This window comes from Phocoena sinus, chromosome 14, assembly GCF_008692025.1.
Source record: "Phocoena sinus isolate mPhoSin1 chromosome 14, mPhoSin1.pri, whole genome shotgun sequence".
In the NCBI taxonomy this organism is placed as follows: Eukaryota; Metazoa; Chordata; class Mammalia; order Artiodactyla; family Phocoenidae; genus Phocoena; species Phocoena sinus.
In genome coordinates, this window is record NC_045776.1 from 62,668,806 (window position 1) to 62,683,543 (window position 14,738).

The window sequence follows — 14,738 nt, forward strand, 5'->3', positions numbered from 1 at the left end:
CATGACGAGGCCCTGGCCAGCCCCCAGGATACTCAGTGCCTTTCTCAGGCACAGAATTGCCAGTGCTCCGAAGATCTTTTGAGACGAGAAAGCCCCTGTCCTCGCCCCTACCACTCTTCGAGACAAGCCAGGAAAGGTGTCATGGTGGACGTTTGTGGGTTTCCCCGTGTACAGGTGGCCTTATCTCTGCCACAGGGGTCCAGCGGGTTGTCTGCAGGACAGACGCCCAGGGCAGGGATTGCTGAGGCTGGTCTGGCTGGGATCGGGGTCTGGGCCCACCCTGCAGGTCCTGGGAGCATCCTGTGGGCTCTCTCAAGTCTCGCCTGACCCCAGGGAGTGCTCACACCTGTGGCGGGGGCCCACCTGGCCCATCTCTCAGCACCCTTTGTCCAGCTGGCCCTCAGCAGCTGGGGGTGGTGGTGACAGGAAAGCAGGATGGAAGAGGGGACAGATAGCATTTCCCCTGGGGCAGAGGGGACCCCCTGGAGGCTTCACTGGGGAGGACCGCTGACCCCAGTTCCTGCAGGGCCAGCCCAGGGTCTCCTGATAGGACAGGACGTCTCCCTGCAGACGTTTCCTGTCTGCAGACAGAGAGAAGAGGGAGGATAGACTGCGCATCCAGTGTAGACAGCACTGGGTGTAGACAGCTCTGGGTTTGTGACTGGGCTGCAGAAAGAGAGAGCTGGAGCAGGGGGATCCCCTAAGGACTGTTAAAGGAGGGGGGGATACAGCTAGGGCCAGGCCCAGTCACCAGGGCCAGTGACCCCAAAGACCCCCCTCAACCTGGGAGGGAGGGCTTCCCGAGAGCCCCCTGCTGATTTATGGTCCTCCAGGGGGAGGGGAGTTATGGCTACAAAGTCCCTGCTCCCTCCTCCTCTTCCTCCTTGTTGGGGGTTGGCAGGCTGGGTGGGGTGGCTCTCAGCTGGTTTCCAGATGGGCCTGGTGGAGGGGGTTCTGGGGGTGGAAGGGAAGGGGACCTGGAGGTGTCCTTGGGCGTCTGTAGCTGCCTTTGTCTCTGAGGTTGTCTCTGTCTCTAGGCCTGTCTCTGTCTGCCTCGGGCTCTGTCTCTGTCGCTCGAAGCCCCCCTTCTCCATGGCAGCACCAGTGGGTGGGGGTGGGAGCTGGTGATTTATCACCCGCTGCCTGTCCTCCATCGGAAACGCTGGGGGTGGGCGCAGACTCTGCGCTGAGCTATGGGCCCCCAGGGCCCCGCCACCCACGCCAGTGTTGTTGCTCCGTCTGGGCGGCGCGCCCACCCCCCATCATGGCCAGGGCTTGGCCCCCAGCCCTTCCCAGGGCCTTGTCCGCGTGGGCCCCTCGAGTCCAAGCCCAGCGAGCGGCCGGCCCCTCCGCAGGCAGGAGGCACCCACTGGGGACCCGCACTTCGCCGCCAGGTTGGTCAGGAGGTGGTGGATCCCATGTCCCACTCCCTGGGCATCCGGGAGCCAGCCAGCCTCTCACGGTCCCCTCCACTTGGTCTCGCAGCCCCCGTCCGCCCGGTGCACACAGCAGGGACTCAATAAGTGTTTACGGAGCCAAAAAGCGGTGGAGGGCGGAGGGCTCACCTGGGCTGACCACCCCCCCAACTCCCCTCCGGCGGAAGAGGTCCCTTATCTTCCCTGCGACCGGCTGTCAGCGCGCGGCGGGGGCGGGGGGGGGGGGGGGGGGGCGTCCCCTCGTTCTCCCTCCCCGCCCCGCCCCCACGGCCGCGATCTGCGGGCCCCGGGGCCCGCCCCCTCCAGCCTGGGCAGGTCCTGCTCTGAGCACCGCTCCCCGGCGAGCCTGGTGTCTCTGCGCCCTGCGCCCCTCCGCCCCGGGAGCCCTGCACAGGCTCTCCTGCAGGTCGCGAGCGCCCTCTGCTGCCGGGCTGGGGTCGCGCGCCCGGGGAGGACGAGACACAGGCATCAGCCCATTTCAGGGATGAAAACACCGAGGCTCCCCGCGCAGGTCAGGGTTTTGTCTAACTGCGCCGCCGTCTGGCCCTGCCGGGGCTCACTCTATGCAACCCCTCGGTCGTCGCTCACTAGCCAGGATGTGGTCTGAGCCCCGGGGCAGCCTTAGGGTCCTGCACCACGTGTCTGGGCAGGGCAGGGCCAGGACGCGCCCTGCTGAGGACATGTTGAGTGGAGGCCTTGAATAGTTAGGACATAGAGCAGGAAAGTCATGCCTGCCCTGGGAAGGGCTGGGCCTTGATCTAAGGCTGGGGGTCCTGGGAGCCACACCACTGGCCACCCCCCTAACCCCGGGAAGCTGGGGGGCCAGTCTGTGGTCAGAGGATCCTGGGGCTGCAGGGCAGGGGGCCCTGAATCAGCCAGCCTGGGGGCTGCAGGTATGAGGGGTTGGCAGAGCTTTGAGTGGACCCTGACCTGTTCCCATCTGGAAGGAGTCTGAGGCGCCAGAGGGGACCAGCCTATCAGTGGGGAAGGGACCCTGGGGCAGGTGTGTCATCCATGAGATGGAGGACAGTGCTGGAGGGAGGGGCACCATAGGCCCTGGAGCTGGGGGAGGGGTGTCCACTCCTCATTCAGGGTCCCTGAGCTGGGACTGTTCCAATTCCCCACACTCTGGAGGCTGAGGCCCCAGGGTTCGTGTGTGGAGGGTCAGCTTAGGGTCAGGATTGGGACTGGGGGCTCCAAGTAGGCTGGGCCAGGTCAGCCAGCGAGGCCAGGCCAGCATCCCCCTGTGGTCAGTACCTTGGCCGGAGCCCATCAAAATCATAGAGAACTGGCAAAAGGGAGGGGCAAGCCTGGAGAAACCATGTGGTTCCACTGCCCCATTGTCCGAGTGGGAAGTTCTTCCTTAAGTCTGACCACACTGTGTTACCAGCCTTTTCCCTCTTTCAAAGAAGCTCCAGTCTTCTGCATCTCCTGGCCCTCGGGGCCCTCATGCCCACCCTCTCAGCAGGACACTGGCCGTGGAGCTGGGCTCCTGCTCACCACTTCTCACAGCTCGTGCTGGGACCTTGTCCCATGGCTCAGGGGGGCCTCCTTCTCTTAGCTTGGGGTCACCTAGGACCCCAAGGCCACTTTCTCTGGGCCCTGCATTTGGCCCCCAAAGTCCTCAGTGAGGAGGAGAGTGGGTCCCAGGGGACTGGTTTCAGCTCTGCTCCCAGTGCAGCCATGGAGAAAGCTCTGGGGCCCATCAGGGAGACCCGCTTCTGGGATCTGGTTTCCTCCTCTAGAAAGTAGGGGTGACACCCGCTTCCTGCACCATATTGGGGCTGAATTTAGGGGGTGGCCTGTGGACCTTGCTCTGACAATGACTGTTACCTCTGACCCACACCAGGGGCTCTGGGACACTCCCTGGGGGAGGTAGGGTGGCAGTTTATTTGTACAAAAGGGGCCGCTGTCCCAGATGTGGTGATAAGGCTGGATGGACGGCCAGACAGTCAACTGCAGCCCACAATGGGCCGGATGCCATGCACCTGCCCACAAAGGAGGGGGTGGCTCCTGCCTCACGTCCCACCGGCAGCCCTGAGATAGCATCAGCCTGACCGGAGGGCCATCTGTCTTGTCCCACAAAGGCCAGGACAAAGGCCGTGTCAGTGGCAGCCTCCCCGACCCGGTCAGAGGAGCCGGGGGCCTTCCTGTGCCAGGCAGCTGGGGCTCAGGCCCGAGGCTCCTTCTCAGGGTCCTGTTTGCGGTGAACAGCAAGCAGCCTTCATTGTTCACAGGGCCAGACAGGTGGGGGCCACACCTAGGGCAGGAGCAGGACCCCAAGAGTGGGAAATGCATCAGCCCCTCTTTGGGTCCGCCAGGCCCTCATTAGCAGCCTGAGCCTCACTGGGACACCCACAGAGGATTTCCAGGCCCTGGTGGCTCAGCCTGGATCCAGGGCTGGGACGGGGAGACAGGGACTGAGAAACAGTCAGAGGTGCCTTTCTGCAGGAGGCGGCAGCTAGGTGGAGGACACAATTCAGAGACCTGCAACCCCAGGTGCCTCCTCACCCCTGCAGGGAACTTTACGTGGACCCCAGCTCACAACGCTCGGTCCCTCCTCACCTGCCCTCCAGAACTTCTCTCTCAGATGCCCGGGAAGCATCTGCTGGGCCACCCGACCGCCTTCACCATCCCCAGTGCACCCCTGATACCCTGAAAGCTGCCTGTGTGGCACAGTCACTGCCTTCAGGGAAACCTCACACCCTGGACTGTCCTCAGAGCCACCTGGAAGACCCTCACTGACTCCCGGAAACCGCCACTCTGAGCATCTGCTCTTTCTGGCAACTACACTTCCTGTGGGGTCCTCACCGTCCCCACACTGTCATGTCCAGTGTCCTCACTGCTCCACAGTGTCCTCACTGTCCACTGTCCTCACTGTCCCCTGTGTCCTCACTCCCGCCAGTGTGGGCATTGTACTTCCAGCTCTTCTGTGCCTTCTCACTAGAACTTCTGGGAGAGTCGGTGGCAGGTGAGTTCACTCCCAGACCTTGCGCGCACCCCAGAAGGTGATTTTGGGTGTATGAACATGCGATGTGTCCCCTTGAATCATCCCCGGAGCTCTTTCTGGGTTTGAGGGGGGGATTCCGAGTCGCACGGTGCAGAGATCGGTCGGATGGAGAGCAGGGTTTATTCGCACTGGAGATGGCGTGGGGGGCTCGACTGGTCTGGGCAGCGGCTCGCCCCGGGCCCGCTTCGGCATCCAGGTCCAGGGGGTGCGAGTGTGTCGCCAGCGGTGCGCGCGCAGCAGTGGGGCCCCTGCGCGCGGCCGCGGTGGGGGGAGCGTCTGGGAGATCGTGTGGGCGGAGGATGCGGCCGGAGCGGGGGGGCCGTCCGTGGGCCGGCCGCACGGCTCAGCGCCAGTCGCTCGGCTCGGGGGTCGCGGGCTCCTCCGCCAGCGGGGTAGTCAGCGGCCACCGGCGCGCGGCGCGGGCGCGCAGCCTCCGCAGGCGGCACAGCAGCAGCGCCAGCAGCAGCGCGTGCAGCAGCCCAAGGCAGAGTAGCAGGAGCTGCGCCGCTAGCGCCCCGCGGCAGAGCGCGCCAGGCGGGCAGGCGGCGCGCAGCTCCTCCTCCGCCAGGTAGGACAGCAGGCGGCCCCGTAGCGCGGGGGGCGCGGCGCAGCGCAGGTCGCGGTAGGGCTCGCGCTCCAGCCGGCCTGCCAGCCAGGCGCGCAGCGGCACCAGGTGGCAGTCGCAGCGCCAGGGGTTGGCGCCCAGGTGCACGACACGCAGCACCGGCAGCGCGTCCAGCAGCCCTGGTGGCAACGCCGTCAGGTTGTTGCCCGTCAGCACCAGTTCGGTCGTATCCGGCGGGAAGGCGGCCGGCAGCGAAGCCCACGTCAGCCCGCGGCGCCCGCAGTCCACGCGCGTCCCCGCGCAGCGACACGGGGCCGGGCAGCCAGCGGCCGGGCGGCCCGGAGGCGCGAGCAGCAGAAGCATTAGGCTCAGCGCCCCGCGCGGCCCTGGAAGGGAAGCGCCGCGGTGAGCCCGGCCCTTGGGGCTCCTGGGCGGGGTCCCGGGGCACCCGCGTGCCCCCCATCACCCGCGAGCCTCTCCACCCCGACAGCCCGGCACACCGGCTGGAAGTGCCCTCTAAGTCTGACCCAAACCTCTCCCGACTACAGCCCAGAGGACAGAGCACCTCCCCACCGGACTCTACTCAGGGAGCGGCCTGGGCCGGGCAGACCCCAGACTCACCGGAGCCCATGGCGAGAGGACAGCGGTCCAGCTAGCTCTGGAGCGCCAGGCAGCAGCCGCAGAACCGGGCGATAAAGCCGCCCCGCCCCTGCCAGTCCCCGGCGCACCCGCCGAACCGACCACAGACCCGTCGCAAATAACCAGTAGGCCAAGCCGGCAGCGCAGATACAGCGCTATCGCCAGGCTGCCGGCCGACCCGGCTTCCGCCCCACTCGCTCCCAGGGGCGCACGGAGCACTCGGACACCCTCTTCGACGTTCACCAACATTGTTCTCCTGTCACCAGGACAGGACGCAGCATTCACAACTGAACAAACTGGAGAATGGGGCTTGGGGGCAGGGACCATGCGGGTGGAGGGATGGGGGACCAAGGGCTCAGGAACCCGGGGCAACAGTGCTGCTGCGGGGAACAGGCCTCCAGCGACCAACAGGGAAGGGTGGTCCAGGGATGGGGGTTGCCAGTTTGCCCACCACGCACTGCTCCTGGAGCCGGGCCATGGCCGTGGGGGAGGGGCGTAGGCATTTACAAGCATCCCAGCCCCATTATTCCTCCCCAGCAGCCAGCTGGCCTCCTAAGGTCTGGAGGGATCCTAATTGCTTCGGCTGTCCAACCTGCCCGCTGAGCTACCTGGTGAGTGGGTGAGGAGGTAAGAAGGACCTGGCCCACCTCAGCACAAAGTGAGGGCTCCCAAGTTGACTCTGCAGCACTGGGCAGGGAATAGGCCCAGGATCCTGCGGACCTGCTCCCCTATTCTGCCTTGGTTTACCCGCCCATCTGAGTAGGGCCTGGAATCTAAGTGCTGTGACCTTCTGGGTTGGGGAGAGATCTCAGAAGTCACCACCCAACTTAGCTCCTGCTCCCCCAAGGCCAGAGAGGGCTGGTTGTGGGGGCCATTGTCCAGGCCCCTTGGAAGCAGACACAAATGACGGGAGGGGCTGATGCTGAGAATAAATTAGGGCTGGCTGGGGGCTGCGACCCCGCGTCTCTGGGTCAGTTCAGGAACAGTAGGGAAAAGTCCAGGTCTGGGCCACTCTGGAATTGGGGCTGTGTCCAGGCCTGTTAGCGATCCAGACGAATCCGGTGTCGAGTCCAGGCCAGTCGGGGTCCAGGGGTGGGAAGGGCCAGCCTGGAAACTGGCAGTATATCCATGGAGAAGTGGGGCTGGGGCGGGGTCACTGGTCCTGCATTTGCTGCTTCATTTTCTGCAGCATCTCCTGCATGCGCCTTAGCTGGGGGCGGGGCAGGAACAACGGAGGGTGGGGTGAGAAGTGCGATGGGCCGGGCCTGGCCCTGTCCCCGCCCCCAGCCCCTGCTCCTCCCCTGCTGCCTACCAACCTCCTCATCCTTCATCCTGATGAGCTTCTCCGTCTCAGCATCGGGGGTTGGCAGTGGCAGGATGGGGATGGGGCTCTCCATGCGGCTGTCCTGCGTCAGTTTGCTGCAGGGTGGACACCAGGGATAAGCTGCTGGGGGCTGGGCTGACCCTCGATACCCTGTGGCTCCCACGCCTCTGGGTGGGGGTCAGGGCAGGTCCGAGGGCGGGTGGGTCACGCACCTGGTCATCTGCTGGATGCAGTGCGCTCGGTAGTTCTCGTAGTGCACGTCGCACGTCACATCCTTGAGGTCGTGCATGTGTGTGCGGATGAGCATGTTGCGAAGCTTCACGAAGTCGCAGTGTGCCTGGTTCTCCACTGCGGGCAGGGGCGGGCGGTGGGTGAGGTGCCGGCCCAGGGGAGCCTTCCCACCCAAACGCTGTGCCCCAGGCCTCGACTCACCCTCCACGATCCCCCAGGGGTACAGACGCCCCCGGACCCGCTGCCCCTTGGCCTCCACCACCGTGTTGCTGCCGATAACAGCGAAGGGTGCGCTCTCCTGAGGGGGGCAGGTGCAAGGGCTCACTCCCAGTTAGCATGGGTGTGGGGTCAGTGGTGGGAGAGGGGCATGGGCACTAAGCGCCTGGCCCGCCCCTCCACAATGACCATCAACAACCTCTCCCCAAAGAGACCCTGTTGTCCCCACCTCTGGCCTCTCTGTTGCCAGCTGAAGCCAGAACTGGTGCAGCTTACACCTTAGGGCTTTTGCTGGGCCGTGCCCATCAGATGTACCCCCCCTCCTGATATCCCCACCACCAACAGCCACTCCATCTAGTGCCTCCCCATTCCTTTCCCAGGGCAGAGCCCATGCCTCCTGTTAGCAATACCCCTGCTGACTTCGGGGTGAAAGGTCCACCCTGCTCCTGGCTCGGTGGCCACCTGTCCCCAGCTTGGGCTTGCCATCACCACTCTAACCCCCGGGGCACTCAAAGCCACCCCCCCTCCCCCCGGAGCTCAGAATTCTGGGAGGCAGGACATGCACAGGCCTGGGGCCATTGGACTAGGCCCTTCTGTGGGTGAAGCATGGCGAGGGGGCTGAGAGAAGGGCCAGGGTGGGGGCCTGGCCAGTGGCTGTGCCTTTAGATCCTGGCAAGCATTCCATGACCTATTAACTACATGGGGACCCAACTACACAAGCCAGCGGGGGACCTGGGCCGCCCTAGCCCCAGCCCCAGGTGAAGACTCTATGGCCTGGACGAAACACTCCTACCCCCCAGGTCAGACCTGGGCCCGGGCCCTCCTCCCGACCTGGTGTAAAGTGGCCTCTGGGTCCCTTACCCCCAGTGCTGCAGCCTCACCTTCAGTTCCCGGTCCTGCTGCTTAAAGTCCTCGTCCTCGTCCGAGTCACACTCAGGAAACTGGTAAACGTGGATCCCAAACTTGTCTATCTCCTCCCGGATCTGCGGCAGGCAAGGGCCATCAGGTGAGGGGCTGGTGCCCTTGGCCCCACCAGAGTCCCGGCTGCGCCCCGCGGCCGCACAGGCTCACCCGCTCCTTCAGCTTCCGGATCTCACCGGGGACGAGACAGTCGGCTTTGGCAATGAGGGGCACGATGTTCACCTTCTCGTGCAGGGCTTTCATGAAGCCCACGTCCACTGGCCGCAGCCTGTGGAGAGCAGCCAGGGCGAGGGCCTCATGGGGTGGGGGTGGTGGGAGGGGGCGCCGCAGGGATGGGCAGGACCCGCACCCCTGGCCCGGAGGAGCCACCTACCCGTGCCCAAAAGGGGAAATGAAGTACAAGCAGCAGTGCACACGGTTGTCCTGGATGTTCTTGCGGTTGAGGCCGCTCTCGTCCCGGAAATACTGCTCAAACTGCTGGTCCACGTAGTCGGTGATGGGCTTCCAGCTGGGGGCAGGGGGCACATGAGGCCAGGCTGGTGGCTGGTGGCCAGGGGCCAGGGGCCAGGGCAGACCGGGCAGGCCTTCCTCACCACTCAGAGTTGTTGACGGCGTCCCCGAAGCCTGGTGTGTCCACAATGGTGAGCTTCAGCTTGACCCCCTTCTCCTCAATGTCCACCGTGTGCTTCAGGATCTCGACCGTCTGGCTGATGCGCTCTGTGGCAAGGCGGGTGGGGAGACAGACCCTCACAGACCCTCTGTGACCCTCACTCCCACCCCGGGCAGCCCAGACCCTTGTTCTCATCCCTGGCTATGTGGCCCGGCGGTGATCTGGACCCTGAACGGGAGACCCATGCTTCGGGGACAGAGGAGCAGGGCTGGACCTGGAAGGAGCCCTTGGAGAGGTCACCCCGCAGGGGATGGTGGCAGCGCCAGGGCCGCGTGGGGCCCACTCACCCTCAGCACTGAGCAGCTTCCGTTCCTTGTACAAGTCAGTCAGGAAGAGGCTGTGGACCAGTGTGGACTTCCCCAGGCCCGACTCCCCTGCCCACAGGTGCAGTGAGGAAGTCGGGTCAGGTCCCAGGCCCCAGACAGAGCCTGGCTGCCAGTGCCCCACCCCACGCCCTGGAGGCCGGCCCACTCACCCGCCACCATGAGCGTGAAGTCGAAGCCCTTCTTCACAGACTTGCGGTGCACCTGATTGGGCAGTGTGGCGAAGCCCACGTACTGCTTGTCGATGTCCTGGCGGGGGCGGGCGGGTCAGGGGCACGCTGGGGTTCCTGGGGCAGCCCGGTGCCTTGGCCCCTACCCAGCTCAGGCCAGGGGGCAGCAAGGCAGGGTCCCCAGGGAGGGGTCATCTCAATGGCAGAAGTGGGTGAGGGCCTGTGGGCAAAGGCCCTGGAGGTGGAAGGCAGGTGGGGGTGGAGGGTGGAGGCGCCCGCGAGGGCTTCGCAGGGACCGAGATGGAGTCTGTGTGCGTGTGGAGGGGGGTCGCAGGCACAGCGGGCAAGGCGGTGTCCCCCCTTGGGTGGTGGGCAGAGGGCACCAGGACCCAGACCCCTCACACACGCCCAAGGCCCTCAGAGGCTGGAGAAGCCCCCACCTCAATACTCACCCCTCCCGAGTGTAAGGGGTGGGAGGCCCCGTCTGGCCCCGATCCAGCCGCGGGGGTGGCTGGCTGCTGCGACGGCGGAGCAGGGGCTATTTATAGACAGCGGCGCCCAGCCTCCCGCGGCCTCCGGCGCCCACCCCAGGACCCCGGCCCTGCGGCTCCCGTCGCATCCCCGGTCCGTGCGCGGGGGGCGGGCGCACAGCTGACCCACCTTCCGCTCCCCTCTCCACACACACCTTGAGCCGCCTCTGGGCCTGGGTCCGCGGCGACAGCAGCTGCTCCACCAGGCGGTCCTGGGGTGCCGCCAGCGAGTCCATCGCAGCGACCCCGGGACCTTGCCCGCTGCGCTGGGGCCCAGAGTGCGTCAGGCCCACCCGGCGTAGCTGTGCGCCAGGGGCTCGCGCGCTGTGCGGCCCCGAGGCCCTGTTCTCGCCCCCGGGTTACGGGTTACGGGTTACGGACGCGGGAACCGAAGCCCGGAGGGGCGGCGCTCACGCGATGCCCGGACCCCGATGCCACCAAGCCGCTTGCCGGCCCCAGGCGGGCCTGCCCCTGGCACAGGCGGGCCCTCGCGCCGGAGAGGAGCGCGCGGTCTCCGGGAGACAGTCGCCTGGAAATTGGGCCGCGCGGGCGGAGCCACGGAGCTGAGGAGGGCAGGGCCCAGCTCGGCGGGCTGGCGGGCGGCTGCGCGCGGAGCAGCGCGGCTCAGGCCGTCAGTCCAGCGACTGCACAGCCGGGTGGGCGGGGGACCGGGTCCACGGCCGGGTCTGCGCTGCCGCGTCCCGCCTGCCAGAGGGCGCCCGAGTACGCCCCCATCCACGCGTGCGCCCGCGGGAGCCCGCCCGGTCCCCCTACTCTCCCGCGGCGGTGTCACAGAGGCGCCCCCAGCTACCCACCGACGCACGGCCCGCCCCTCGCGTGTGTGCGCGTGTGTCTGGAGAATTCTTACCGCCGTGGCCGCCGAGAGAAGTTGGGAACCTGCGAGGGCAGAGCCCACCTCCCCACCCAGGCCCGCGGAGGCTTACGTTGGGGGAAGGGAGCGATCAGAGCACTAGATGCCCAACCCCTACCCCCACCTCTGCAAACTTGGAAGCTGTGGCCAGTGCGTAGCTCCACAAACCCACCGGCCAGCCCTGCGCTGCCACCTCTGCCCCCAGACAGCCGCTGCCAGCAGAGGTAGGGGGTGCTGGAGTGAACCCTTCCCCCTAAGGGGGACACTCCCTCTGAGCTTCCACCCTGCTCTCACTTTCAGGACTGGGCAACACAGGGCCTGTAGGGCTCCAGCCAGCTCAGCCCTCACACCTGTGAGGCCACTCCAGGGACCACAGGGGTCTCCTGAGCCCCCAAACCCTTCCTCACTGACCCTACCCACAGGACCCACCAGAATCTGAACAAGCCAGCACCAGCCCGGTGGCAAGGGAGGCCTGCAAAGGAGCTGGGGATCCAAAGAGACGTGTCCCTGGACTGTGCATCAGTGGGAACGGGAGGCCCCACAGTTCTCCCCCACCTAGGCCCTCCCTTCTTGGCTCCCCGCTTAAGGGGCCTCTGTCCCCCTGTCTAGGCTCATGCTGTTGCTGTGTGGCCTGGAGGCCGCTGGCACCTGGGGAGGAGGGGTGGGCCCGCTGCTGGGAACAGGGGAGCCTTTTATCCGAGAGGTGGGGGGAGCCACAGGCCCCAGCTCCCCAGCCCGCCCCCAGCCCTGGCTCTGAGAAAGCCTCTGTGCTGGCCCCAGCCCTCTACCACGCGGACCTGCGAGGGGCCTTGGGGCTGAGTCCCACCCAGCCTCCACCCCCGGCTCCAATTTAGACATGGCCCCTCGGCCCACTTCCTGCCCAGACAGGCTGACATCTCAGGCCCAGGGCATCTCCAGGAGGACAGACAGAGCTGGCACCCCACAGCCTGGTGCCTGATGGGCTCGTTGCCCCCAGAAGGCCTCAGTTTCCCTATCGGTAAGGCACAGCCTCAGCGGAGGTCCGGGTCAGGGGGACAAGACCAGCTCCCTGCCTGCCTGCCCCGTCCCCTGACTTCGTCCAGATGGGGCCTGGGGATTCCCTGGGGGATCCCCAAGGAAGGGGCCCTTCTACTCCCTTTCTCTGGCCCCCGAGGCACAACAAATACTCCTCAGGACTTCCCGAGCCACAGACACTGCTGCGCCCACCTCCTCCCCACCTCCTCCTGGTGCCTGACACTCTCGAGGCATTTCCATTCTTAGAACCACCCCAGCTGCCAGAGCCAGTGAAGGCCCCACCACTGCTAGAGATGGGGTGGGAGTTGGAGGAGGGGGCACAGAGGACCACCAGAGCCCTCCCCAGTGTCTGAGATGGGTGCACACAGAGGGGGCCCACAGAGCTCCCCTGCCCCCTTTCCCAGAGTGCAGACAGGCTGAGTCTCAGTAACACCAACCATGGAACAGCAAAGTTACTGCAGGCTTCCGGCTCCCCCAGACCCACGGGGAGCCTTCCCCAAACACCGGGCTCCCTGGCCCTGCTCCCAGGGAACCCCACACCCCACCCGCATAATGCTCTCTCCCTCTGGTCCTGGGAGCAGGGGACAGGTAAGGCTGGTCCTAGCTGAGCTCCAGGAGGGGTAGACAGGCCTGAAGGGGCTTGAGCCTCAGCAGGGGGGGGGTCCCTGAGTGCCCGCAGGCCCAGGAGAAGGGGGGCTGGTCTCCCAGGCCTTCCCTCTTTCTCTCCCTTGAACAATAGCTTGGTGGCAGTGTGTCCCTGCATCTCCTTCATTGTTTGACCCGCCATGATGGGGAGGCAGCTCTTGTCCCGGGCTCCCCAGGGAGCCCCTTGCTGGCAGGATGAGGTGGTCGTGGCCCCTCCTTGTGAGCCTCACCCGTCCCTGGGTGGGGCGTATCCCTGCTAGGGGCCTGGCACTGGGCAGGAGTGATTCCCAGCCCCCACCCCACCTGCTGGGCCACTCCTGGCCCGCCTGCCGCACCTAGGCCAAGACTTCGGGTTCCACCCAGCATCCACCCAGGGTGTGAGCCCCCATCCCAGACGAGGGTTGCCAAGGCCACCCTGATGCCAGAGTTGGGCTCTTCTTTTCTGCCCTAAACATGGCTGAGCTCAAGCCAGAGAGGCCCCCAGCAGGGCTGCCCCAGAGCCCCCAGCCCCCCCCCGGTTACCCACACCCCCCACGCCCTCTTGGGGTCTCCTAGCTGTTTAAACCTGACCTCAGCTAGGTTCACAGCGAGTGCCCAGGCCAGCCTCCTGTCCGACCCTCTATTCCTGGAGGCTGGGGTCTAGGCTGGCCCTTTGAGAAATCAGTTTGTACCCCCTAGATCTGAAGACTGGTGCTGGGCACCGGGATGACTCAGACCAGGCCCTGGAAACTCCCAGTCTGGGGAAGAGGCCTGGCCACAGATCAGCCCACTCACATTGGTGTGTGCAGAGAGGAGGCATAAGATGCAGAGAAGTTGGGTGGGGTGGCCAGAGGTTCCCCTGTGGGGCTGCTCAGGGACTGGCCCTGGCTGGTGGACTCAAACCCCTCCCCCAGCCCGTGGCCTTTCATGACCATGGCCTCACACAGGACCCCCAGCACACGGCCACGGGCCAGGTCAGCAAAGAGAGGCTGGTGCTGGACCAGTGGGAGAGGGGCACCCGGCCCATCCCCCATCCGGGGAGGAGCGCACGCCGTGCCTCGAGGGTCAGGAGCCAGGCCCAGAGGCACTGCGGCCGCTCCTCCCCTCTGCAGCCCCGGGTTGGCGGCACTGCCCAGCCTGACAATCGGTTATCGGTTATCGCGACAGAGCGGAATGACGGCCGGCGGGGGCGGGGTCGCGTTGGGGCGCCGCGCGTTGGTGGCACAATGGGTGACAGCGGGCCAGGTGAGCGACGGCGCACACGTACCTGCTTGTCCTCTGCGGGGTCGGGTGGGGTCGGGGGTCGGGTCGGGGTCCGGGCCCGGGCCGGCGGGCGGGGGAAAGACCGAGACACACGGTGAGAGGCGTGCGGGCGGCGGGGACAAAGGAGTGCGCGCGCGCGGGCGGGCGCCGGGCTCACCTGGGGTCGCCAGCTTGCTCTTGTACCGCAGGCCTGTGCTCATGGTGGCCGCCGGGGGGACGTGCGCGCGGGCGGGGCGGTGACGAGCGGAGGCCGAGGCCGGGCTGCGGGGTGACCGGCCCCTCCGCGCCGCCGCCCGCCCCGCCCCGCCCGCGCTCCCGCCAGCCAATCGGCGCCCGCCGCGCCCACGCGCGACCCGGCGCGGCCAGAGGGGGCGGGGACCCAGGCGCCCCTACAGACCCCGCGCCTGCTGCCTGGGGCGACGCCCTCGCCTCCAGCCGCCCGGACACCGCGAGACCCGCTCTGCGCCCACCCCCGCGGCCGCGCCCCCTGCCCACCTCCCCTCCCCGCTGCCGGGCCCCTGCCCACGTACCCCGCCCTCCACCCCGTTCCTGCCTACAACCCGGCCCCCTGCCCAGACCCGGGCTGACTCCTCTGCCTTCGTGGGACCCCAGTCCAGGCCTGACCTCTGGCCATCCTTGGTGTGGCCCACCTGTAAAGCCTGCCCCTGGGGTCTCCCGCCTCATGCCACTTCCCGCCCCCCTCCCCCCTCCCGGCATGCTCTGCCCACTGAGGTCAGTGGATAACCCCTTCTCACCTCATCAGGATGGACGCCGGAGGCTTTGGCCTGGGGAGTCCTGCTCCTGGCCGTGGCAGGAAAGGTGATGGTCACTGTGCGGAAAGCTTGATGCGTGGCGGGGGACCAGCCCCAGCTCCTCTCCTGCAGCTGCTCGGTGTTGTGCGCGCAGCTCTGCAAGCCCACACACCTGGGCC

General features: G+C 66.6%; 2 protein-coding genes across 4 annotated transcripts; both read right to left on the bottom strand.

The window, feature by feature from the left end:
• Positions 1–4,558: 4,558 nt before the first annotated feature.
• GP1BB (glycoprotein Ib platelet subunit beta) lies at positions 4,559–5,821 on the bottom strand. The gene is made up of 2 exons (XM_032602738.1): positions 5,633–5,821; positions 4,559–5,397 (listed from the first exon to the last, which is right to left on the bottom strand). The coding sequence occupies exons 1-2, from the start codon at positions 5,640–5,642 to the stop codon at positions 4,790–4,792; spliced, it is 618 nt and encodes a 205-aa protein (XP_032458629.1). The 5' UTR covers positions 5,643–5,821; the 3' UTR covers positions 4,559–4,789.
• A 60-nt stretch (positions 5,822–5,881) lies between these two features.
• Positions 5,882–14,090, bottom strand: SEPTIN5 (septin 5). Of its 3 annotated transcripts, XM_032602736.1 has the most exons (12): positions 13,965–14,090; positions 13,812–13,822; positions 9,488–9,584; positions 9,300–9,386; positions 8,936–9,059; positions 8,716–8,850; positions 8,493–8,610; positions 8,303–8,404; positions 7,407–7,503; positions 7,187–7,322; positions 6,967–7,069; positions 5,882–6,860 (listed from the first exon to the last, which is right to left on the bottom strand). In XM_032602736.1, the coding sequence occupies exons 1-12, from the start codon at positions 14,005–14,007 to the stop codon at positions 6,804–6,806; spliced, it is 1,110 nt and encodes a 369-aa protein (XP_032458627.1). In that variant the 5' UTR covers positions 14,008–14,090; the 3' UTR covers positions 5,882–6,803. The 3 variants fall into 3 exon arrangements, with proteins under 3 accessions (XP_032458627.1, XP_032458626.1, XP_032458628.1); XM_032602735.1 differs by lacking the exons at positions 13,812–13,822; positions 13,965–14,090 and adding an exon at positions 10,191–13,062 and having other exon boundaries at positions 5,888–6,860; XM_032602737.1 differs by lacking the exons at positions 13,812–13,822; positions 13,965–14,090 and adding an exon at positions 9,958–13,060 and having other exon boundaries at positions 5,888–6,860.
• Between the last annotated feature and the right edge of the window lie 648 nt (positions 14,091–14,738).